The 26,428-nt window shown below is 34.0% G+C and overlaps 1 protein-coding gene and 1 non-coding gene across 8 annotated transcripts in view; both read right to left on the minus strand.

Annotated features, from left to right (window-relative positions):
• Positions 1-26,428, minus strand: part of NBEA (neurobeachin) — a 630,249-nt gene that overhangs the window by 321,317 nt on the left and 282,504 nt on the right. For all 7 annotated transcript variants that reach the window (XM_067713386.1, XM_067713385.1, XM_067713382.1 and 4 more), the window contains one exon: positions 14,161-14,222. In XM_067713386.1, the coding sequence (XP_067569487.1) occupies positions 14,161-14,222 (62 nt within the window). The remainder of the gene's footprint in view (positions 1-14,160; positions 14,223-26,428) is intronic.
• On the minus strand, positions 20,562-20,668 carry LOC137211498 (U6 spliceosomal RNA). Its single transcript, XR_010937105.1, has one exon. It is a non-coding gene; the product is annotated as a U6 spliceosomal RNA (small nuclear RNA).

The following is a 26,428-nucleotide window of genomic DNA, read 5'->3' on the forward strand; positions in this document are numbered from 1 at the left end:
AGAAGGCATTAAAGAATGGGGTGTCCCGGAAAGGAATAAGGATACTTCTTTCTTCAGAAAAAGAGTAAAACTAGGGGTAGAAGAAGTTTTTCTTTTCTTGTTCACATATAAAATAGTCCACGGTATTCAGGAAGGGACCCTGACTTAAGTAACACAATTGTAAACGGTAGTGTAATTCTTTTCCAGAAGAGTGTAAATTCCCTGGTCTTATTTGCCTTGGTCTTGTGAAATGAAATGTGGTTTTAAATCTTAATATTTAATTTTTAGCACCAGCTACGGCATGAGACACATAAGTAATACTCAATAAATACTATTATTGGTGATTTATTGGGTAAGCTGCAATTCATGTACAATTCACCTCTTGGTATTATCAGAAATGCGAGGCCATGTGACAGGTAATAAAACCTCTTAAAATGTTCCTGTTAAGAATGCTCATAACTAATTGAACATAAGTGTTTCTCTACTCCCACAGAAGCATAATCTAACTGGGCTCTTTTTCTGTGGAGATATGAAAGAGCATTATTAATCACAGAAAGAAGAAAGGATCTCTCTCTCTCTTTTTTTCCATCCTCCATCCATAGGGAGGGAAGATATTTTCTGTCCTCCTCTGAGCCCAAGCAAAAAATTTTACAGACTCTATCTTGCTCTTCTGTCACCTCTAACTGTCCTGTTATTTCCTCAGACATAAGTAGATATCAAACACTTATGTGATACAGGATTTTAAGACAACAAAAGCCGAAATGCCAACTTTCTAATATAAGAGTTTAAAACTTGATAACTTAATAGTATTTTCCATGTCTCTGCAACTTCACTTTTGTATGTTTTATATGCACATTATATGATTAGATTTTAGATATTGTATCTTTGAAGGAAGAGCCATATTTTATTTGTCTGTGGTAACCACAGAACCAGAAGAAATAGATGATGTAAATTGCACAGTGACTATACTACAGCATTAAGGCAAAAAGAGTTCAATTCTAGAAGTTTAGCAACATTAGATGGAAAACACAGAAAAAATCCTTATGTATAAAATTTATATTATTATGTGTATAAAGTAGTATATTTCCTGGTATCTTTTTTCTAGGTTCTACTAGTTATTTGCTTGCCAAACATGAATATTTTCTTCTCTACCACAGAAGTCTACTGGTTATGTTTTAAGATGATATGGCTGGGAGTACAAGCGTAATTTTGCAGGCCTTGACCTAAGTAAGGACCAAGTAGATTTCACCTAATGTTAAAAGAGTATAATTCAGTTTTTGAAGATTTTCAAAATTCTTCATCAACTACAATAATCAATTTGGACAATTTCAATTTATCAAGTCAATTTCTGTTAACTACATTAACTAATACTAACAATTTGTAAGGTGGAAAAAATGTTACTGGTTGTCTTTCTTTAAGAAAGCTAGTTTAAAATTTTTATTTTTCAAACTGTGGTATGAGATCAAAGTCCCAGGCAGGAGACATACTAAGTCCCAGGACATACATATTCATCTCCCTGGAGTCTGGGAGGAAAAAAAAAAAAAGCCATGTAATTTAATTTAAAATTATAAGTCATATAAGAATAATATAGTAAAATACAAATTTTAAAACATAAGAGCATAGAATGTTCCTGTTACGGTGGATTGCATGGGTTACAGCCTGTATCACCCTTTCATCCACTGCATCCCAGGGGGCTGCTTCAATAGAAGAGTTAGAGAAGGAATGACTTAAGACATAAAAGTAGCAGTAAAGCTAGAAATTTTAAACATACATTTTCATCAGCTGTTTTCTGGAATTTTGGATGAGACTTATATATTTTAATCTCTCATTGTTATGGTGAATTTCAAATATATCTCATAAGGCAATGAGGAAAACACAGTGCATTTCTTTCAGCTACTTTAAAAAATGCTAAATGAGAAAGAGAAAAAGGGGAAACAACAAAACGTTCCTCACAAGATGAAGTATATTTTCCTTCTCAGAAAATCTTACAATTGAATGAGGGTTTTAAAGCGTGTTTAATGATTTCTGAATGACAGTTGTACAAGCAGCACAAATAATCAATTTTGAGGGCATCTTTAGTCGAAAAGTCTAATCTCTTTACATTCTTGGCAAAATACGGCATACAGTATTGGGTAGTAAACAAGAATGCCTAAGTGTAAAGAAGAAAATGAAATGTGAAGGAAAAAGTAACCAAAGTATAACAAACGGCATATTCTCCTTCGGGTATGCTATTCTGTAGATGAATTTTTAGATCTTACTCCTATGAAAATGGGCAATATTATAACAAGAATTTATGCTGGCAAAGCAATAAATCTTGTGTGTAAAGAGAAAATAATTTTAAAACTTTGGAAATGGAAAATGGGATCAAGCCTACATCATTATTTTCTCAGCACTTAATGTAACTTTTATTACTCATGGAACATTCCCTCTGAAATATAATTATTTATAACTTGTAGTGATTTCTCCCCACTAGATCATAAACTTGTTAATAAAAGAAAGGATCTTGTTTTATCTAATTATGCACATCTAGTAAGTAGCAAGTGTCTGGCATACTGTACATACTCAATGTATCTTTGCTGTTGAACTGAATTTATTTCTCCAAAATCTATGGTATCACTTAAACCTGTGAGTTCTCAATTCTGACTGAACAAAAAAATCAATAGGAATGTTGTTAGAAAGCACCAGTCATATTGGAGTAGTCTCTAAGGATACGTCAGGCCCAGGCATCAGTATTATTATAAAGCTTCCCAAGTGATTGTGATGTGAAGTCAGTGCTGAGAACCACTGACTGTGGTCATTTCTCCCTCTCAACACGACTGCACACACACACAAACCTCAACGTGCCTAACTTGCCAGCATGGAGCAATTTAGTTATTATGAAGTGATGTGTACTTTTCCCTTCAAATTGTTCAATTATTTAAATTCCTTCTACTCATTTGTAAAATAGTATGCTATTGCATCATAATTACATCATAATTATTGAAGCGTCTACATCTCTAAACTAAGGCCATTACTATAGTCCTTTCCAGCTGACATGGTATTTTATAACCATAAATGATATTTTTGTAAGACTGAAAGTGTTACCTTATAATGAACATGTAAAAAATGTGAGCAATGAATTAGGTTATGCAGTTATTATATTCCTTTACACTGATGCATGTTTCAAAAAGTATTTCTTAAATGCATATTACTATGTAACTGATTCTAGAAGTTTCAAAAGAATAATTAGGTATAATATTGAAAGGGGAGATACGCAAAGCTTTGTGACAAGAAAAACACACGGCACACAGGAGGAACTGAGTGTCTGCTGTAGTTGCTGAGGCATAAACTACATTGAGAGTTAAGAAATGGGATATATATGGAAAGGGAAAGGAAACTTTAATCACTGTCCTAGCTCCCTAACAATTCTGACATGTAGAATTAGAGAAATTACTTAAAACAAGGCAAATGGATACATGAGAATGTATACAAAAGGATAATAATAATAACATCATCATTTCAACAGAGTCAATTTCTTGGCAATGACAGGAAAAAATGTATCTTTAAAAATCTTATCTACAAATCATTCCAAAGTCTTCTGCCATTTGAGAAAACACACAGACACAGACACAGACACAGACACAGACACAGACACACACACACACACACACACACACACACACACACAAACACTGGCTCGGCTACTGAAGAAAATGAACAGCCATAAGAAAAGGTGTAAATTAAATGTGGGCATCAAATTTTTATCTTCATGGGGAAACATACTAAACTGGGTTTGAATGCCTGCAGACAGCTGCCAAGTCTTTAGACAGTTTTGTCACAATTTTTTAACTCTTCTACATGGATGTATAACATTGCCTTAAGATGAAGGACTTTTTCAAAGAATTGGATATCAAGTTAAGGATCCTTTGAAACGAAACACTTTGAAGACAAATAGGTTCCAGAAGGATGACAATGAAATCCCTATGTTCTCTTCACAATCACTTTATGGCAGTTAGATAACCCAGTAGAAATATCAGACCCAGCACATAATATTTTCCCCCACTGGTTTTTCCTCCTCTCTGTCAGTTCAGCGCACACTTCTCATTCCCTTTTGTTTTGTGTATAATTAAGTAAACCAACTTAATGTCCTCAGAGACTTAATCCATCTCAGATTCTTTGAAAATATGGAAAATATTTCAAGGTAAAAATGGGAGGTTAAATTGAGATATTAAGTCTTCTGGAACTCCAGAATTATTTTTTACTTTCTATATCCTTCATGTCTACTTATCATTAATCGCCACTAAAAGAAGTAGGTATATTCCTCAAAAAATTTATAACAAATGCTCATTATAACTGGCATGCTTATAAATTCTTGCAATGTTAGAGAAATTAATAAGTACAAGGACTGAAGTAAAAAATACTATGCAGAGAGAAAAACAGAGATGAGTGTTTTCAATGTATGCAAAAAATAAAACTAATGAAAAAAAATATGCAAGTATTCAAAGTATGAGTTTTTCATTTCCATTGCTTATTTTTATGAACATCTTACTAAAAGCATTGTAGGAAAAACTGAATGTAAGAAATGAATAATCAATGATCAGTACGAAGAGATGATCGATATGGTCAGCCACAGAAAAATCATTACACAACATGAAAATATACCAAGTTGATTACTAAAAGAAGAGTTGGTGTATCATATAAAGATAAATACAATGAGGTTTCCCAGGATCTCAGTATGTGGCTAAATTGTATAAATAAATTTAACACAACTTTTTATTACAAATATTCTTATGAACATATATACACATACACATATATTTATGTTTGTACTTATGATTAAAAATAATTTAGATTGTTTTACAATATATTTTTTAAACAGAGCATTTTCTGTAACTATGAATATATACAACATACAAACACATTTATATTGAGTTCTAGAGGATACTCCTTCCTTATTACCTGCTACTAGAAATGATCAGAAGAAATCAAGGAAATGATAAATTTATTAAATAAGAAAATAGAGGAAATGTTTCATATTTTAAGATCTACATAGGTAGGAAAACAGTAAAAGCTAAAATAGGGTTTTTAGAATGTAGTTTTGAAGAAAAAGAAATTTTAAAACTTAAAACCGGGAATTCCCAGGCAGTCCAGTGGTTAGGACTCCACGCTTTCACTTCCGGGGCCCGGGTTCAACCCCTGGTTGGGGAACTAAGGTCCCGCAAGCCTCGCAGTGCAGCCAGAAAAAACAAAACAACAACAACAAAAATAAAACCAATAAAACAAAATCCTGTACTTGTCTATAATCAATGAAATAACAATGGCTGTCTTTCTCTAATTTATATGATTTATCATGAAAAATATAATTTACATTTATATAACAGAACACATTTCTTAAGAGCTTACTATGTCTTTGAGTCATGACTGATGTACAACTATTTTATCTTAAGTTTATAGTACTGTTGGTATCACTCTTGATGATGGTCTTTGAATGTCATTTTTCTAGAGCTAAGAATAGGTGTATCAGAGAGTGATCCTCAAAACTTTATAACTTAAGAATAAGATACAGTAAAATATGAATATAAGGGAAATTATACCATTAGCATCAAGAGCTCTAAACTGTATACAACTATCATAAAAGTGCTGGGTATTACGAAACTACTATGCAAGTTTAGCTTGTCAAAAAACGTTCGTAGATAATCTAAAGATAAAACAGACATATGGAAGAAAGAGCTGTGCTGACCAGTACAGCATCTACTAGTCATGTGCAGCTAGTACAAGCACTTGAAATGTGGCTAGTGTGACCTGATATGTGTTCTAAGTATAAAATATATGCCTGATTTGAAAGGCTTAGAACCAAAAAAGGAATGTAAAATATTCCATTAAATATTTTTATACTGATTACATACATGTTGAAATTATATTTAGGTTAAATAAAATACATTATTAAAATTAATCTTACCTATTTCTTTTTTACCTTTTTAAATGTGGTTATTAGAAAATTTAAAGGTGTATGTGGCTCACATTATATTTTGATTGGACAGCACTGCTCTACACTATCAACTGGAAAACATAATTTGTAAACTATTGCTGTTATAACAGCAATTTTTGCTTATACTAATAACAAGAAAAATAATTTTGCACTTACGTGTAGAAATATAATTCGAAAGGATACACATTAAATGACTAATTGTTATTACTCCTGAGTAGTGAAATTATGAAGTAACAGGAAACTTTATTTAAACTTGTAATACTTATTCTAAAATTGCTTTTCTTTTAATTTGCGGGGACTACTTTTACATTAAAAATCACCGTAGGCATCTATGCTCAACTGATTTTCAGCAAGACCATTTGATGGGAAAAGAATAGTCTCTTCAACAAATGGTGCTGGGAAAACCGGATAACCATTTGTAAAAGGATGAAGTTGGATCCCTATCTCATACCATACATAAAAGTGAACTCAAAATGGATCAAAGGCCTAAATTTAGGGCCTAAAATCATAAAACTATGAGAAGAAGACATAGGGGAAGTGTCCGTGAGCTTGGATTTGGCCACGGGTTCAAAGACATGATACCAAAAGCATAGGTAACAATAACAAAAATAGATAAACTGGACATTGTTAAAATTAAAAACTTTTGTGCATCAAAAGACACTATCAACAAATGAAAATAACCCACAGAATCAAAGAAAACCTTTGCAAATCATATTTTTGATAAGGGTTTAATATCCAGAATAAATAGAAAACACCTTCAACTCAAGCACAACAACAAAAAACCAATTAAAAATGAGAAAGGACTTGAATAGGTATATGAAAAGATGCTCAACTTCATTAGTCATTAAGAAAATGCAAATCAAAACCACAATGCATGCTCACTAAGAATGGCTATAATTTTAAAACCAACAAATAAAGAAAAATAGAGGGAGAGAGAAAATAACAAATGTTGGAAAGGATATGGAGAAATTGGAACCCTTGTTCATTCCTCATAGAAATGTAAAATGATACAGACATTATGGAAAACTGGCAGTTCCTCAAAAAATTAAACACAGAATTACCAAATGACTCAGCAATTCTACTCAATTATATACATTATACCTAATGGTATAAGCTTAAAAGAATTGAAAATAGAGACTCAAATAGATACTTGTTGTCCAATGTTAAGAGCAGCATTATTCGCAATATTCAGAAGGTGGAAACAACCCACTGTCCATCAAAAGATTAATGAATAAACCAAATGTGCTACTGTACATAAAATGAAATACTGGTGAACCATAAAAAAGAATTCAGTTCCGATACATGTTACAACATGGAAGAGCTTTGAAAACATGTTAAGTAAAACAAACCAGACAAAAAAAGGACAAATATTGTTTGACTCCCTTTATATGCTATATAGAGAATAGGCAAAACATAGAGACAAAAACGTGGATTAGGGCTTCCCTGGTGGCGCAGTGGTTGAGAGTCCGCCTGCCGATGCAGGGAACACGGGTTCGTGCCCCGGTCCGGGAAGATCCCACATACCGCGGAGCGCCTGGGCCCGTGAGCCATGGCTGCTGAGCCTGCGCATCCGGAGCCTGTGCTCCGCAACGGGAGAGGCCACAACAGTGAGAGGCCCGCGTACCGCAAAAAAAAAAAAAAAAAAAAAAGTGGATTAGAGGTACCAGAGTCTGGGAACAGAGATCGGGAGAATTACTGCCTAGGAGGTGCAGAGTTTTGGTTTGGAATGTTGAAAATTCTGGGAAATAAATAATGATGATGGTTATACAACACTGTGAGTGTAATTAATGCCACTGAATTGTACACTTAAAAGGACTAAAATGGCACATTTTACGTTATATATGGTTTGCCACAACAAAAATAAATAAATCAAATCATCTTGGGGACTGTGTTCTTCTTTTACTCATGAATTAACTCAGTAAGTAATTAATAAATATTTATACTAAGTGCTGGACACTGCAAGATGTGGAGGACACAGTGAGGAGCAAAACGGAAGACTTCACTGGCAACAGAAACATAAAATGAATTTTGTTATGGTGTAAATCTGTAGCATAACTGAAATGAACAACATTCATAATGTGACCCTGAATGACTCTAAAGCTTTGTCATCCTTAAGCAGCTTTTCTTTTTGGATAGTTTTTAAAAATTCTACAATTCAAAGATATCTCAATTAATGTTAAATAAATATACTGATGAGACTATACAATACTTATTTTCTCCATTGGTTGAATGAAATGCTTCAGATAAGGAGGAAATACTTGGCATGATGCTTGCTCTGAAAGAAACTCCAATGTAATGGATAAAAAAATCATACTTTATCACCTATGAGAGCATCCAATTAAAACATGTAAACAGGTACCTATATTTACTATCTAGATACATGCACTTCAAATGCTGAAGGGAAGGATGGAGTGATTAAAATCATATAATAATAAACCAGAAAAGCTTCATGAAAGAAAAGAGTTTGAAATAATTGGGAAGATATGAAGTAATAGTAATAATTCCGTATTTTGTATTTTGATAGTGGTAGTGGTTACATCAATATAAGGATTGAAATAGCATTGATCTATACACACACAAATGAATGCAGACAAAGAATAGGGAAAGCTGAATGATGTCTGTACCCTAGTTAAAAGTACTGTACCAATATCAATTTCTTACTCTTGATACTGTATTACATTTACATAAGATGGTGCTATTGGAGAAGGCTGGGGAAAGGGTACATGGGACTCTGTGTACTATTTCTGCAACTTCCTGTGAGTCTATAATTATTTAAACAACAACAACAAAACCACAGAAAAAAAAATGATCATGAGGAAATGTGCAAGAGAAGAAAAAGAGGACAAAGAAAATTACCTATTATAAGATATTATATATAACTTACTATAAAATAAAGTATGTTGAAATATGTAGGATTAAAGAGAAAAAATCCACCAAAAAGCGAGGGAATATACAAGTGGTAGGACAATGAAATATACACCGTTGTTTTCACTATTTTTCAAAGTTGTCGTAATGTGCCTGAAGAATTTATATAATGTGAATATAGAAAAATAAAAATAGGGGGAAAACAAACAATCAAAATAACTGGGAAGACAGGAAAGGGCTGGACATTGCAGCCAAATGTGGAAAGGGGCTTTAGTCTAGGGAGGTGGTCTGTCAGTATTCAGGGAAATCTGTTTACCTCAGAATATACTACATTCCTTCTCCTGTGCCACAGAAACTATAACACTCTTAAAGATTATCCTGCAGAAATTGGTAATTATCTTACCAATTTCTTTTTGTCCCAATTTTGGTAGAATTATGAGAATTCAAACATGAGAAAAGGACTGTCGTTTCTCTTATATTTTACTATTTTCACACAGATGAACTCAGAACTTTTGTTCATCCATCATTTTCCTTCTCTGTTTATAATTCAGTTTGGATATGAACTAATCATTATACAGGGATGAAAGTGTTGTCTCTTGTATGGGTATCATGAACTACTGAACACTATTTACAAGTTAGAAATTTCTTATCAATCTCAATTCTAGGCTATCAACATACTATAATATTTTATATGAGAAAATACTCTCGAGGTATACTGCCTGGAAATGGGTAATTCCTTATATCACAAATAAACCCAGATACATATACTGTCTAGCTACTTAATTTCTGATGCACTCCAAATGAGGCTAGTCACTGGTCTGAGCACGTAACAGGTTCATTTCTCGCCAGATCTTTGCTTAGACTGAATCTCCTTCTCTGCTTAGGCCGTGTAGAAGGTCTATTAACTTCAAGGGGTCCATCTTTAGTCCATCTTATTAAAGCCTTCCATGAAAATCTTATTTTTAGTTCACAGGATCAATTTTCTGAACCACATATAGTTAGCACTTGATTATATTCAATTTAAAATATCATGCCACAACCACAACTTTTTTATTCTTCCTTGATTTCAAATTCAGCTACATAAACAGGAAAGTTTCATGGATAACACTAGACTTTAAGAAATAGAAGAATGTATCAATAATTTTTAGTAAAGATTACAATGCTAAAATAAAAAGGTAGTCACTAAATAATTAAATGTGACATAATTTCACCATGATAATTAGGATTTCATATTTCCAAAGATGCTTGAAAAATGTAGTTCATCTGTAGTTTTCTTAAATTTATAATCTTCCTATTTTAAGCACCAAAAATTCTTTAAATATTGAGTACTTATGAATAAATATTCTTTAGTAGGCCTCTATATTCATCTTATCTATGTCTTTGTACCTCAATCTTAGGTTTAATATAATTAAAAGAAAAGTATGTCTTTATCTTTGCAACATCTGACTAAACTGTATCAAATTGGAGAAAAAATGAAAAATTTAGAAGTTCAAAGGCTAAATCATTTTAAAAAAGGAAGACTGTTCTTCAGTTGTGGTACTTTTGTAAGTGCTGTGTTTAGAGGTCCTGGGTTATATGGCCTTGATCACATCAGTGAAGTCACTAGAACCCTTTTTATTTAAGTATATGAAGTATTTAAAAAAGAATAAAGGCAAACAAAACCACAAAATAATTCATGTTAGTAACTTCATACACAGATCCTAAAAAGATTTGCAAGGCTGACTTCTACTTTATGTTACTTATACATTTTTGGGTTTTTATTGAGAATAAAAATGATACATTAAGCATACATTTGCTTAATCAGTGCTTCAAGTCAGAAAGTACTTAAATACTGAGAGACATTATTTTTTTTACATAAAAGTTTCTCAATTTATAAAACATTTTTTATTGACAGATAAGGCACAGAAAAATGCAAGTGACATCTGCTAAGCTTTACTTATGAAAACGTAAAGAAATCCTACGGGATAACATCACTCAATTTTTCCTGGAGTACCTCTGATGGAGACTTCCTAAAAAAAATCTGGAAATAATTAGAAACTATTATAGTACCTTAAAAAGTTTACTTGAAAACTAAATCTGCTCTTCATCAAAGAACACAATACACTCAGAATAATGTAATGGAAAAATTAGGTGCACATATAGACTAATGAAAAGCACCTCAACCACATCTGATTGTAAAACTTAAAAAAAAAAAAAAAAAAAAAAAGTTGATAGAGGACAATAGCAGACGGTGAGATACTGAAGAACTCCAGAGAAAACTATTCACTGATTAAGCACTGATTTTTCAAAGCACTACATATTAACTATTTTACTCCAGTTTATTTTACTCCCAATTTTTTTTAAAAGATACTACTAAGTGCACTTTAAATACAAACTGAAAGGAAAGAAGAATAGTTAATTCTTTATGTCATAAGATCTACAGGAAAAAGAAAAATATCCATATATGGTAAAAAATGTTTTGTGTATCTGTGGAACAATTAATGCAATATAATGATAATGCTAATAGCATCTTAAAACTTAAAATGTGTTTTCCACAGAGACCTAAAATTCCACTGGGGGGTAGATTGGATGGCATGTCCCTTAGAGTTTAAAAGACTGTCCATATGAACTGAATTATCCTTGACAAGTACCTTCAGACACTTGTAATACGATCTCATGTAAATTTAGACCATATTTTACACACAAACCACTGGCAATAGTAAGTTTATTCAGGAGCTCAGATAAAAAGGAAAGAGAAGCTGATATCCTTAATAATATGTAGTAGTTAACATGAAATTTCCGAAATCAAAAGCATAAAAATAAAAGCATCTAATGAAAGAAAAACTAACGCTGTGAGAAATGTTACATTTTCCTTTCCATTTTCAGCCCTTAGCTACCTGTTTTATCCAAATAAAATGCTATGCTTTCATGTTCTATCCAAATTTAGGGGGCAAAAAGCATATTCTAAGCAAGTAAATAAACCAGAAAATTTCATTTGCATTGAAAACTTATTTTAACCAATAATTAAATCACAGTGTGGATAATATCTTAGCTGTATTTCCCACTGTGGGAAAAACATATACATGCAGTTCATCAAGATAGTAACTCATTCAGATTTTCAGCTCTTTTATGAGTCCTAGTAACTGCTCATCATAAGAACATTGAGCTATCAATACCTGCAAAGGGCTGACTGTAAAACAGAAGAAAACTCAAAATTCTGCAGCTTTAAAGATTCCTCAGGATTGCCTGTGCCTTGGCGCAAAGACAGCTTACAGAACTATGCTAATTCTACAGGGATCCAGCTCCACTGTCAAAAGGATGTGTTAGGTCTGTAGACGAGAACTCAGCACTGGCAGTGCTGCTGCACCAAGCAACCTCCGCAGCATCAGCAACTGTATTATTACTGTCAGGAGCCTGCTGCTGCTGTGTGGCCTGGCTAATGGGTTACAGTATAAATCATCATGAAGTTGAGTAGTAGAGAAAAGAGCAGACTATTTTAAGAAACTTTGACAACATGTCCATTTTGTGTGTGTTCTCGAAAACCAAGATTTTATACATCCGCTGAACAATGGATGATCTTCAAAAGACGCTTTTATAAGCTAATTGTAAACTAGAATAGTAAACTCCTCCCACCTGAACTGCATTGAAGGAAGATTACTCATTTGTTTCTTTATTTTTTAAAAACATTTTTGTGGAAAGCAAAGTTCCAGTTTAATAGAAAATAAAACAACTGGAGCTTTTTTCAGTAAACAAATACATTTTTAAGTCACTTAAATGAGGTATATTTAATCAATTAACCACTTAAATATTTAAAGCACACTGAATTATTTTAAACATTCAACGTAAAGATCAAATTGAGAGACATGTTTATAATATTGCTTTGCTGAAACACTGAAAGTGCACTGCATAGAGGGCTTAAATTTCTCACTCTTCCTTTCAATCAATATCTGAGGCAAAGTTTCATCTCTAGGGCCCTTAATGGCAGGAATTCCTGGAGCCAGCAAATGAGTAATGTTAAACCTATGATTAGATGATGAGGCCATCAAAGACACTAGACCCTAATGCTACATTCTTCTTTATTTCTCTGAACTGCAGTGAAACCAAGAGCTAAGGAAGAAGAAATTTTACACTATATTTTCCCCATAAAACCATGTTTTTTTAAATGTGCATTGTCAAGAACCTACAAGGTCCAGACAGATCTCACAGAATGTCTCTCGAACTCAGGACTCTGGCATTAGGTAACAATTTTCAAATGCCCTGCAGATGAACTCTTGCCAGGAATGCTGTTTTCTTTAACTTCTTCCTTATTAATATTCTTTCTGGATGAAAAGGGGAAAATGGACCTAATGATGTCCCTATGAATATATTCTTGAAGAAAGTAAACCTGGAGACTGAAAATTACTGGGTAAGTTTTTGGTTCTTTTGTTTCTGCTGATGCTTTAAAGGATCAATTGAAGCCATATTGTTGTTTATTTGGAAGTTAGTTGTGGTTTTAGCCAGACCTCAGGTCAGTAACTAGAAACAGTATAGATGTATTTTCCTTGCTACTGAGGAAATTAGAGATAATGTAATAACTACTTATTACAAACACACATAAGGTCTTTCTATTCTCATATTACAAAATATTTAATACTTATGTGAAAATCGGGATCACTAGGAGACTTGGGAGAGCTGGCAAGAAGAAAGACCATTAGGTCCCTATTTTAGTTATCAGAAAAATGTTACATATAATTTTCTCATAATTGCTTAAAAAAACAACACCCAACAATTATAATTCTATTTTTAATTCTGATTATTAAAGATAAATAGTATAAGTAGATTTTTAGAATTTACATTTAAATATACAAATTACATTAAAAAAGGGAAAGCAGCAAGGTATCGTATCAAAAACCCCTCACTAATAAGCTATATTTTATACTTTGGCTACTGCAACAAAAAAACCTCTAGTTTTCATTATCTATAAGAGTGAAAAAGAAACCATGTAATTAACAATGAACATCAAAATTATAAATAACACTGTATCATTTTTAAAGGATGGGGTGTAAAGATGGATATCAAAAAATCTATAACAAATTATATATACATATATTTGCAGAGATTAAAAAATAGGGAACAACAGAAGGCTAGGTAGGTGGGAAATAATAAGACAGCTAAAGGGAGGGAAGGGAAAGGGAGACTAAATCAATATTTGCATGGTAAGATCATCTACATAAATATACATCTCTATGTAATTTATTGCCTTCATCTATGAAATGATAGAAATTTTTAAAATATATAAACATATACATATATATTCACATACATTCTTTTGTTAGTGACAAAACAATCCTCATGTAGTTTAATGTAATCAAGCGATTGAGATTTCGTACCTGAGAACAAAGCAGCATAACAAGCTCAACCACAGATGTGCTGGACTTCATACAAACAAGGCCTACAAGGAAGAAAGGTTAAAACAAAATGAAATTACAATGGTAGAAATCATCATTCTAAGTTAATTCATTATATAGGTTTTAACTTATAAAATCTTTCTTTAAAGTAAAATTCCTAAAATGAAATGAATGGAAACATTCATTAACATATTTTTATAGCATTAATTTCAAAATATTCAGATATTCAAGAAGATGTGAAAAATACTAAAGAAATTGACCTCAGGCTTGGGTTATTTATTTGGTCAAGGTATTTCTTATATTTAAACAAGGTGGGGTAGCTATCAAAATTGATAAGCTAGTTAGAACTCTTTTTACTCCAATGACATTTGCTATGTTATTGTTTCCTGGAGCACAGAACAGTAATCATTGAAGACCTGCCTAAATTTTCTTCCAAAAAACAAAATTAAAATAATTTACAAACAGGTAATTACCCACTGGTTGTCAATTGTTAAATGAATTTTATAATATTGAAAAATGAATTTCACATACAATTAACATATTATGAAATACTTGTAAAATATTCCATTGTTGTGCTTCCAAAGTCTCTGAATAGACATCAGAAGAAAAAAGAATTAAATGTATTAATACATATGTAATAATGGCTACTACTCATTGATCACACATTATGTGCTGGGTATTGTGTTAATGTACAAGAACTCATTTAATTCTCATTTATATTCTGTGATGTGCTATTATTATTACAATTCTACAGGTAAGAAAATATTCTTAAAAAGTTTAAATGTTGATTATTCATCAAGACTTCAATTAAAAAGATGACTTCTGTATAACATAATAAGAAGGCAGATCATGATTGTTAGTATTTTTAAAGTGCCAACATATAGAGAAAGATGTAACCAAGGATTCATAACAATCTCTGGTAGGAGGAGAGTATATTCATCATGATGTCCGCTAATTTAAAATATATTTTTTAAAATTTTTAACTAAGTTTTTATTTATTTATTTATTTTTTGTGGTACGCGGGCCTCTCACTGTTGTGGCCTCTCCCGTTGCGGAGCATAGGCTCCGGACGCGCAGGCTCAGCGGCCATGGCTCACGGGCCCAGCCGCTCTGGGGCATGTGGGATCTTCCCGGACTGGGGCACGAACTCGTGTCCCCTGCATCGGCAGGCGGACTCTCAACCACTGTGCCACCAGGGAAGCCCTAACTGTTTTTTAAATTAAATTAATAGACTAACTTTTTTTTTCTTTTTATATGAAGACAAATATAATCAGTAAAAGCCCTGTATAGTAAGAAATGCCATGATCTTACATTAGTTGTTGCTAAATGGCAAACTAAAGCGAAACCAGTTATTTTTTCTTCTTACGGTGATTTCAATAAAGAGTCTCAAATGTCTTCCAGACACTAGCATGTATATTTATTGTAGGTAGTCGATAAATACCCTTTTGTGCCCATTCTGCTAACAACTCTATCCTTAACGTACAGACCTACAAAACAAGTTGTAAAAAGGCACCAGGATTCCATTTTATCAGATCTTTGGGCAGACAGTTAACTAATGAAATAAGAGGCAGATGTGAAAAGCTCATTTAAGAGACAATTGTTGCAACTGATCAGCAATTCTCATGCTCAGGAGCTAGAGAGTCAGAAAGATTAATGGGACATTTATCACCTGTTGGCTACTCAACCACCTGAAATTCTGACAAAGAAAAACTAAATAAAAGGCCAAAGGACTATGTACAGCAAAAGGATCATAAATAAAATCTGTACTCCGTATCAATTTAGATTTTAGACTGTCAAGCTGTATAAAGAATGATTAGACTACAAGGCTATATGATGAATGATTATATAAAGAATTTTTCACTACATATTCTGTGTACTAGAGTTTTGAAATACATAACTTGTACAAATTAGGAAAAACATGCAATTATATTCATTTCTCACAGACTAATTTTAAATGAACTTCTAAAAAACTGCTGTGTAACAAGAATATTCATGCTTCTTCCAAACACATACTATCATTCCATCATAAGAAAAACAAATGCTCCATCAATGCTTTGTTCAAAGGAAATGAGAACAAAATGATAGGATAGCAAAACTGCAGTTTGTAAACAGCACTCTAGGTACTTTGAAAAAGGCCATTGTGATTTCAACTCAATAGACCCTTGCACCTTTACTAATGTGATGTAATTAGAATGAACAGAATGATAATGGATCCTACTCAAAATAATAATACGAAACAAAACAAACAAGCAAAACCTAAATTTGACAATGAGAACACAAGCAGAGGCAATTTTGGAAGACTTATCACCTTTCAAAAATTATATAATCATTTTGGTTGACACTATTTCTAAGTGTTAACAAAAGTATTACTAAAACAAATAGATTTTTTATTAGAGATATGAGATACTGAAGATATCTAGAGATATTGAGACATTTAATAGAGCTATTGAAAATACAAGCATTGTCTGATGACACTAATCCTTGCACATTCTCTAAATAAAAAAGCACCTATATTTGAAAATTTAAGGTGCAAGTAATAAACGTGGTTTGGTATAACTTTAACCATAAGCTCAAGAAAGCCAAATTTATCTAGCGATACTATACTCAGGCTATATATGCACAAGGCAAATATTTAAAATTGTTATGTCTGAAACAGGTTGAGTTTTTTTTCCTTTTTGCATCTGGCAACAAATTCATAATCAAACCAACTCATTTGATATCTCCTCATGAGTAAAGGATAGTGTTAGCACTCAGGAGATTAATAAGACACTATCTACACCTTCCCAAGGGCTCCATCTTTTAATTCCAATCTAAGATTATCTAACGTTTACATAGAGCTTTGGCTGCGCTGGGTCTTCGTTGCTGCGTGCGGGCTTTCTCTAGTTGCGGTGAGCAGGGGCTACTCTTCATTGCAGTGTGCGGGCTTCTCATTGCAGTGGCTTCTCTTGTTGCGGAGCACGGGCTCCAGGCACGTGGGCTTTAGTAGTTGCGGCTCGCGGGCTTCAGTAGTTGTGGCATGGGGGCTCGGTAGTTGTGGCTTATGGGCTCTAGAGTGCAGGCTCAGTAGTTGTGGCACACGGGCTTTGTTGCTCTGCGGCACATGGGATCTTCCCGGACCTAGATCCCCTGCACTGGCAGGCAGATTCTTAACCACTGCACCACCAAGGAAGACCTACATAGAGCTTTATCATTTACAAATCACTTATATATGCTGTCTCATTGGATTCTCTTAACAACTCTTTGAACTAGTTATTATCACCTCATGTGAGAGATAAAAAAATGAAGGGATTCAGTGACTAGCCCAAGATGTTTCATACAGTAAGTGGTGGAACTGGGACCTGAATTCAAGTCATTTAACTTGAAAGGCCATTTCGTGTTTGCTGCAGCACTACTTAAATAATTTGACACTAACAGGATGGCAACATGTGACGATAAGAAAGGTCATAATGGTTAATTCCAACTTGGGTGATTTTGATAGTTTTCTTGGAGAAGGTAGCATATGTTGGTCAGACATGGGGACCAAAAGCTTAAGCAGAAAGTACAGAGGGAGCAGGGGACGAAAAAACTCTGAAAAGACCTTTGTAGCTTGGGCGACTGGCTGACTAGAATACAGGGGGGTTTGAAAGTGGGACTGGAGCGCTACAGTAAAATTCAAAGATAGGTAAAGATGGAAAGAAAGAAAATTACACGTTTTTGAAAGTTAAGAGGGGAGGAATGACACTAGGATCAGTTATGGCATCCCTATTCCATGATGACTTTTCTTACCTTGTCAATTAAGAAGTATCCCCTACGGAAGCGATACAAATGTGCCCCTCCAGCAAAAATCTAGTTAGAAGTGTTGGCCAGTTAACAGAACACTTTCACCAGGAAATGTATATTCACCAGAATAACTATTCTGACTAGAAATACCAGTCCAATACTGTGGACCATACTATCTTACCAGTATAAAGTGAACCCATGGAATGTAGACAGTCAACATGTGAGAGAAAGAAGCCTGAAAATATAGGAGGTGCTCCAGTGGTGAGGAAACTGTCTAGGACAAGCTTTTGAATATACTATGAACTACACTGAAACATTGTTCAACGTTGTCTGACTGGCCAAGATACAAGTACATGAGAAGTTGAATTAGGTAGACAAATTTGAGGTGGTCCAGATCCAGGCAGCAAACACATACTGGGTACAGATGAGTGAACGGCCACCCAAATAAATCGCTGGCAGTGTTTTTGGGTTTACACTTACTAGGGGTAAAAAGTCAGTTTCTACTTTCAGAACTACATTCCTCTGCCAATAAAACAAACAAACCACCACCAACAACAAAACCTCACCAAATCCCACTAAATTGTAAAATGAACATTAAGTTAAAAGCTTGACCTTTGGGATAAAACTATCTTTCTTTAATAAAAGAAATACTGAAATGTATTGTGATGCTGTTTTAATACACAGCCGTCAGAAATATTTGATTCAATGTGTGGGTCTGACTTCATGCATCTGTAGAATTAGAAGATCAAATTATGACACTTAAAAATAGTGTAGAAAAATTCCATCTCTAGCAGGATGCCCCTTATGGTGGGAGGTGAAGCGTATGAAGCGTTACGGTTACAAGAGAGGAATTATACTTACAGCTGGGATGCATCTTCTAAGGAACATCAAGTTTTCTTTCAGCAAGGGCCCTCTTCCAAAAGAGGAGAGCATTCACATCTATGACTAGGGCAGTGCTGAGTATATTCTCAATAAACTTTAGTTAAATGAATTAAAAACCATCACTAACTGAGGAAATATACAGTTGATATATATTTATACAAATAAATATAAGTTGATGAAGAAAAAAGATTTTAAGGAAAAATAAGAGTATTTTTTTAAGAACAAGAGCGCCATTCAAAAAGCATTTATTTTTACTTATTTATTTTTTTAACATCTTTATTGGAGTATAATTGCTTTACAATGGTGTGTTAGTTTCTGCTTTATAACAAAGTGAATCAGTTATACATATACATATGTTCCCATATCTCTTCCCTCTTGCGTCTCCCTCCCTCCCACCCTTCTAGGTGGTCACAAAGCACCGAGCTGATCTCCCTGTGCTATGCTGCTGCTTCCCACTAGCTATCCACCCTATGTTTGGTAGTGTATATATATCCATGCCACTCTCTCACTTCGTCACAGCTTACCCTTCCCCCTCCCCATATCCTCAAGTCCATGCTCTAGTAGGTCTGTGTCTTTATTCCCGTCCTACCCCTAGGCTCTTCATGACATTTTTTTTCCCTTAGATTCCACATATATGTGTTAGCATACAGTATTTGTTTTTCTCCTTCTGACTTAACTTCACGCTGTATGACAGACTCCAGGTCCATCCACCTCACTACAAATAACCCAATTTCATTTCTTTTTATGGCTGAGTAATAAAAAGCATTTATTGAACTTGTGTCTTATGTGCCAGATACCCCGCCAGGTGCTAAGTTTAAAAAGAAGTGAGGAAAGTGGGAGTTTATATAAACAAATAATCATGACACAGAATCGTAGGAAGGACACAGAGAGTACAGAGTGTTAGACACACAGAAAGGGTAGTGAGCAGCTCTGCTGAGGAGAATTTATAGGGAGTGTGACATCTGAGTTGGATGATGCTAACCCTATCTAGGCAAAAAAAGGAAAAAAGGAAAGTCATCCGAGGTGACAGAGAAACATCAGAGGTATAAAGAAGCATGACATTGCTAGTAAAATGGAATTGGGATGCTATACTGAGGAGTGCAGAGGATGGAAGGTGGTGAAATGAAGATGGAGGAAGAGAGGAAAGAGAGCCATCTATGGCATCCTATTCCTACCGGCAACAGGAAGCCACTGAAGGATTTTAAGCAGGGGCAGACAGAATTCGATCTATTTTGGGAAGATCGCTTCTGTCAGTGGAATAGGAACTGTCTAGTCAAGATGATGAAAACCTGAGCTGAAGGCGGCAGCAATGCAAGCAGAGACAGTTTGAAAGACATTTTGGAGAAGACAATAAAATACTCTGGATAACTGAATATGACATTAAAGGACAAGGTAAAGGAGCAAAGTGTGAATAAAACCTTTAAGTGAGAAAGGAAAATAAATGAAGGAGCAGGTTTGCAGAAAGAAAGTGAGTTTCATCCCAGACAAAATTTAGAATATAGGCAAAAAAATTAATTTTGATATTTAAGATTATTTTTTAGGTATGGATGCTATAACCCTGACAAACCTGATATAAATAAATTGCACAGATAACACGGCATTGGACAAAACTGTGGAGTTATTATGAGTCCCACTAGCAAACTACCGGTAGTAATCTTACCAGTACAGTTTTTTTTTTTTTTAACATCTTTATTGGAGTATAACTGCTTTACAATGGTGTGTTAGTTTCTGCTTTATAACAAAAAAATATGGAACGCTTCACGAATTTGCATATCATCCTTGCACAGGGGCCATGCTAATCTTCTCTGTATGGTTCCAATTTTAGTATATGTGCTGCCGAAGCAAGCACCAGTACAGTTTTAAGATCTAGTTTTTCTCTTTCTCCTCATAATAAAATATGCTAATTTCCATCAAATAGACATGACTATACTGATAATTTGAATTTTAAATATCAAGTCTGCCCAGGACAATTTAGTTTTTAAATAACTTTCTAATGATTTTAACTTTTCTAAGTTCCAAAATTAGTACACATTAATGGCACTGAAATAGTTGAAATAGCTTCATTTTAATAATAAATGTTGAATAAGAACTACAGACCTTGAAAGAAAGTTTGCGTGCTCACTACCCTTCACTTGCTTTAGTTTCAGTGGTGTGCAGCTGGCAGTGTCTTTGAAATTCTCTGCTCTGTATAGCTTTCACATTGTGTTATGCGGCATTCTGAGATACAGCGTATAACTATAAAGTGTGTATCTCTTGTGACTTCTGCAATGCTTACACATCTTTATCCACATAATATCAATTTCCTAAGTTTTTTACATTTCTTTTACTTTTTTACCTGAAACATGAAATTTATTTTTCTATTTCATCACTGTGATATTCTCCTGACGGTAAAAAATTACTTTCAGTGTTACCATTTAAGTCATCTAAACTTATTAAGGTCAAAAACGTAACAATTAGCAAACTGTGGCTTTCTAACTTAAAACTGAAAAACTAAAACCAAACAAAAAAAAACAATATTAAATAAACATCCTCTGAAATAACAATAATGGCTTGAATTTTTACTGTTACTGCTACAACTAATATTAATATGTGTCTAGGTAGTATTACTATTTTTTTTATTTTTAACATCTTTATTGGAGTATAATTGCTTTACAATGGTGTGTTAGTTTCTGCTTTGTAACAAAGTGAATCAGTTATACATATACATATGTCCCTGTATCTCTTCCCTCTTGCATCTCCCACCCTCCCACCCTCCCTGTCCCACCCCTCTAGGTGGTCACAAAGCACCGAGCTGATCTCCCTGTGCTATGTGGCTGCTTCCCACTAGCTATCTTTTTTTTTTTTTTTTGCGGTACCCAGGCCTCTCACTGTTGTGGCCTCTCCCGTTGTGGAGCACAGGCTCCGGACGCGCAGGCTCAGCGGCCATGGCTCACGGGCCCAGCCGCTCCACGGCATGTGGGATCTTCCCAGACCGGGGCACGAACCCACGTCCACTGCATCGGCAGGCGAACTCTCAACCACTGCGCCACCAGGGAAGCCCTAGCTATCTATTTTAAGTTTGGTAGTGTATATATGTCCATGCCACTCTCTCACTTTGTCCCAGCTTACCCTTCCCCTCCCCGTATCCTCAAGTCCATTCTCTAGTAGGTCTGCATCTTTATTCCCGTCTTGCCCCTAGGTTCTTCTGACTTTTTTTTTTTTTTTTGATTCCATATGTATGTGTTAGCATACAGTATTTGTTTTTCCCTTTCTGACTTATTTCACTCTGTATGACAGTAGTATTACATACTATTTTGATTGGACATTTTAAGATTTGCCTTTATGTTTCAGAGAGTTTGATTTAAAACTGCACTACAAATGAAAACAACTGTAATGTTATCTTCAAGAAACTAAAATAACATTGAGCTCATTTACTAAAAAAAAGCTTTTTTAAATGTAATTAAACCATTACAGCTTATTTTTGTATTTAGATTACAAATTTTAATTGAAAATTTTAAAAAACACCTTCAAAATACTGCAGAAACAGTGAGAGTTCATTCATTCATTGATTTACTTTAGTTCACTTAAAAACTAGGTTATCACAAATTCATGGCAGTCTTACTGTCTTCAGAATAGGAATAAAACTGAAGTCTCTGGATGTATCATATACATTAGGGGTCAGCATACATTTTGTAAAGACTCAGACAAAATACGTAGGCTTTGGGGATGGGGGCCAGGGGACAATAATAAATTTCTGTCACAACTACTCAACTCTTGCCATTGTAGGGCAAAAGCAGCCAGAGACAACGCATAATCAAATGAGCTTGGCCGTCTTCCAATAAAACTATTTCCTCACCCATAGGGGTGTGTGTGTGTGTTTGTGTGTGTGTGTGTGAATGTGAGAGAGGGAGAGAACACATACATGGGCACACATACTTGTACATACATCCTACAGATTTTTAAAACTGCAGGGGAAATTATTTTAGATGTATGCCTATGATACTTTATAATTCCAAAATACAAAAAGCTCTGAAAAAAGCTTTCTCGTAAGATTGTCATAATGTCAATCATCAGCAAAATTTCACCTAAATAATATGATGCTACTTACAAACTTTATTCTACTTAGCATGACTATCCCTATGTATTACTGAAAATATATTAATGTATTTAAGTCCATGAAGATGCTATGAAATACACATATAAGCACCTATTACTTTTCTTAAATCCCGAAATATCTGAATTACAAAACACATCGAGCTCTAAGTTTTTTTTTTTTTTTAAATATGGGCTGGTTATTATTTTTTTATATAAATTTATTTACTTATTTTATTTTTTGGCTGCATTGGGTCTTCATTGCTGCGCGTGGTCTTTTCTCTAGTTGCGGCAAGCGGGCTCTTCGTTGCAGTGCGCGGGCTTCTCATTGCGGTGGCTTCTCTTGTGGAGCAAGGGCTCTAGGCGCGCGGGCTTCAGTAGTTGAGGCACGTGGGCTCAGTAGTTGTGGCTCGCGGGCTCTAAAGAACAGGCTTAATAGTTGTGGTGCTCAGGCTTAGTTGCTCCGCGGCATGTGGGATCTTCCCGGACCAGGGCTCAAACCCGTGTCCCCTGCATTGGCAGGCGGATTCTTAACCACTGCGCCACCAGGGAAGTCCCAAGCTCTAAGGTTTTGAATATGGATTTTAGGCATTTATTAAAATAAAAGAAATGTGACTTTGCTTTTTAAGAGTCAGAAATTAGTGGTACTCTCTTACATGAAATATTTTGAAAGATTAACAAAGATATTAATACTAATATATTAACTGCAACCTCAAAGTAATTTGATATTGTGACTTTTCCCATGGAAATTCCACATGTTCAAACTAAAAATCTATTTCCATATGAGAATGGTTGGCTAAGTGCTTTTAAATTGTAAATCTAGAATGCTCAGATTGCTCAGAAACAAGATTAACTGTAACTGTAGTTACATAATACCGTCATTTTGACTCATTTATTGAAATAAACTCTAAATTTTTGTTTGCTTGTTTGTTTTTGGCCATTGTGTTGATATAGCCTAGGAATCTTATTGGCTGTGGAGATTTTTTCTTTTTATAGTTTTGCTTCTGCTAAGAATTTTTGCATAGTGGTAGAACTTAAGTTCCTAACACTCTTTTATAGATTATTCCTCCACAGAATGATAGATTACAATAAAAAACTGAAGTTACAGCGATAGTTCCTGCATAGACATTTGCTCATGCTCTGACTGTGAGTGAGCTGAGCTGAAGAGAATATTCTCCTGGCATTATTATCAACACCTGTAAAATGTGAAACACTGTTGTAAATTTACTCTTTTTTAGAATTCTTTAGAATCCATGTTTGTCCTAGCCCATCAAAAATGTCATATCAAGGAAGATGTTCTGGCAAATTCTTGTTATTCAATGTCACTTTTTTTTTTTTGTCTCCATGTGACTTCCACTTCTCTTTGCACATTCCATGGAAATACCATTTTACATTTACACATACTAAACAATAGATTATAATTTCACAATCACTTGGGACTGATTAAGTTTTGGGTTGGCTGTCTCTTGAGGTATTTTCATTTAAATAATTTATTTTAGGGACTATAAGTAAGCCACCGCTGTGTCACAGAGATGACACTGTCTTTGATCTCAAGGAGTGAAAGCCCGGTTATAAAAATAAGGCACATAAATAAACATATGAAGGTGTCCAGGGAGAGTATTATACTGAAGAAATTATAATAAGGCACTATGCCTCCAAATAACTTAAAACAACTATTGTTGAGGTTTTTATTAAAAACTTTTATCCATAGTATTAGACTCAAGTTTCCACTACAGAAGTGATTAACCTGAGTGTCTTGCCCTTTCCTTAACTTCCTGATTTAATCACAACAGCAATGAATAAGGATGAAATAAGGGAAATAAGAGACATTTTCACTATCATAAATCATCTGGATCCCTCAATTCTCTTTGGGTTAAATTTAATTATAGAACGAATTGCTATTCCTATATCACTCCTCTGCATCAACTTTCTTCTATTCTCCCTGTGCTGCTTCAAATTCCAAAAGTCTCTATTAAATTCTAAAACTACTAAACTATGTCTGGTTCAAATTTTGACATTACCCAAGAAAGACTCTGATCCTGAATTATTATTAAGAATACTATATATCTCTTAAACATGTATTTCATTTCAAGAAATATTAATAATCAAAAAAAGCAAGATAAATAGTTATACAGTTAAATCACATAGAGTTGAATTAAATGGCTATACTAATGCCTACTTATTAAAAATAAAACAATAATTCATATTCCATAAGATATGGGATCCTCCTTTTAGACATAGTGTGTATAAATGAATGATTTGTGTAATTATAGTTCCAAACTACTGAGATTCTGACTTTCATTTATTTATATTCTCAAATAAGTACATTTAATAATTTTAGGTTCTCAAACGTAACTAAATTTAAATTTAAAATTGCTTTTTAGTAATACACACCTTTAAGTTCTTTATTTTTATATTCAGAAAAACACTGGTTATTTTTCTTTTAAATACTCATATAATGCACAATGGAAATACTATGCATCACTTTTCTTAATACATTCATAAAGTCAAAGATAAAAACTAAGAAAATAATTAGTAAAAGGAAATTATTTGATAAATATTGTGATTAAGCCTAAAAAGGGAAAAAAAAAGGCTACAGGATAAAGTAAGCTCAAGTAGAGGTCAGTCAGCTGAACCTCACTTATTTTCAAGAGTACATTAACTTTATCCAATAAAGTTGCTAACAGCTTATTGTTATTTAAGCCTATAAACTTAAATAAAGTTTAAGCTTTATTAAGGCTTAAATTGTTGAAGCACTCAGAGAAAACAAGCTAGACTTTCGGAGAACTCCTTATCTGTGCTCAAAGCAATAAATTCTCCAATTTGACTCAAGCTGAATTTTCTTTACTGAATCCTCCATTTAAAACAAAATATTGGGCTTTCCTGTTGGCGCAGTGGTTGAGAGTCCGCCTGCCGATACAGGGGACACGGGTTCGTGCTCCGGTCCGGGAAGGTCCCATATGCCGCAGAGCGGCTGGGCCCGTGAGCCATGGCCGCTGAGCCTGCGCGTCCGGAGCCTGTGCTCCACAACGGGAGAGGCCACAACAGTGAGAGGCCCGCGTACCACAAAAAAAAATAAATAAATAAAAAATAAAAATTAAATAGGGATGAATAAGCAGTCCAGTTTTATTCATTCTTAAGAATGAACTAAAAAGTTTTTGGAACTTGAAAGAACTCAGAAATTCCTTCATTTTAACAACATTTAAGATACTGCCAAAAGTCACAGAAATTATTTTAAGTATATACTCCATCTAAGCAGTAGTTTATTGCGATTATTTGACAAGGATTATATAAGCAAAAAAGTATAGATCACTAAATTAACAAGATTATTTTGCCTATACCAGAAAACTCTATATCCAACTCACACCCATCCACAATTCAGAGTCAAATTATATGGTTATATACGTACCAGAATACAGTCTGATAACGATACCGTAGAGAAGTCAGTATGTGAATTGCTTTGCATTTAAAAAAATAACACTTCAGCATAAAATATTAGACCCACTTATTAAAGTAAATGGTGCTTTTATTTCTTCTA

This window comes from Pseudorca crassidens, chromosome 18, assembly GCF_039906515.1.
Source record: "Pseudorca crassidens isolate mPseCra1 chromosome 18, mPseCra1.hap1, whole genome shotgun sequence".
Taxonomy (NCBI): Eukaryota; Metazoa; Chordata; class Mammalia; order Artiodactyla; family Delphinidae; genus Pseudorca; species Pseudorca crassidens.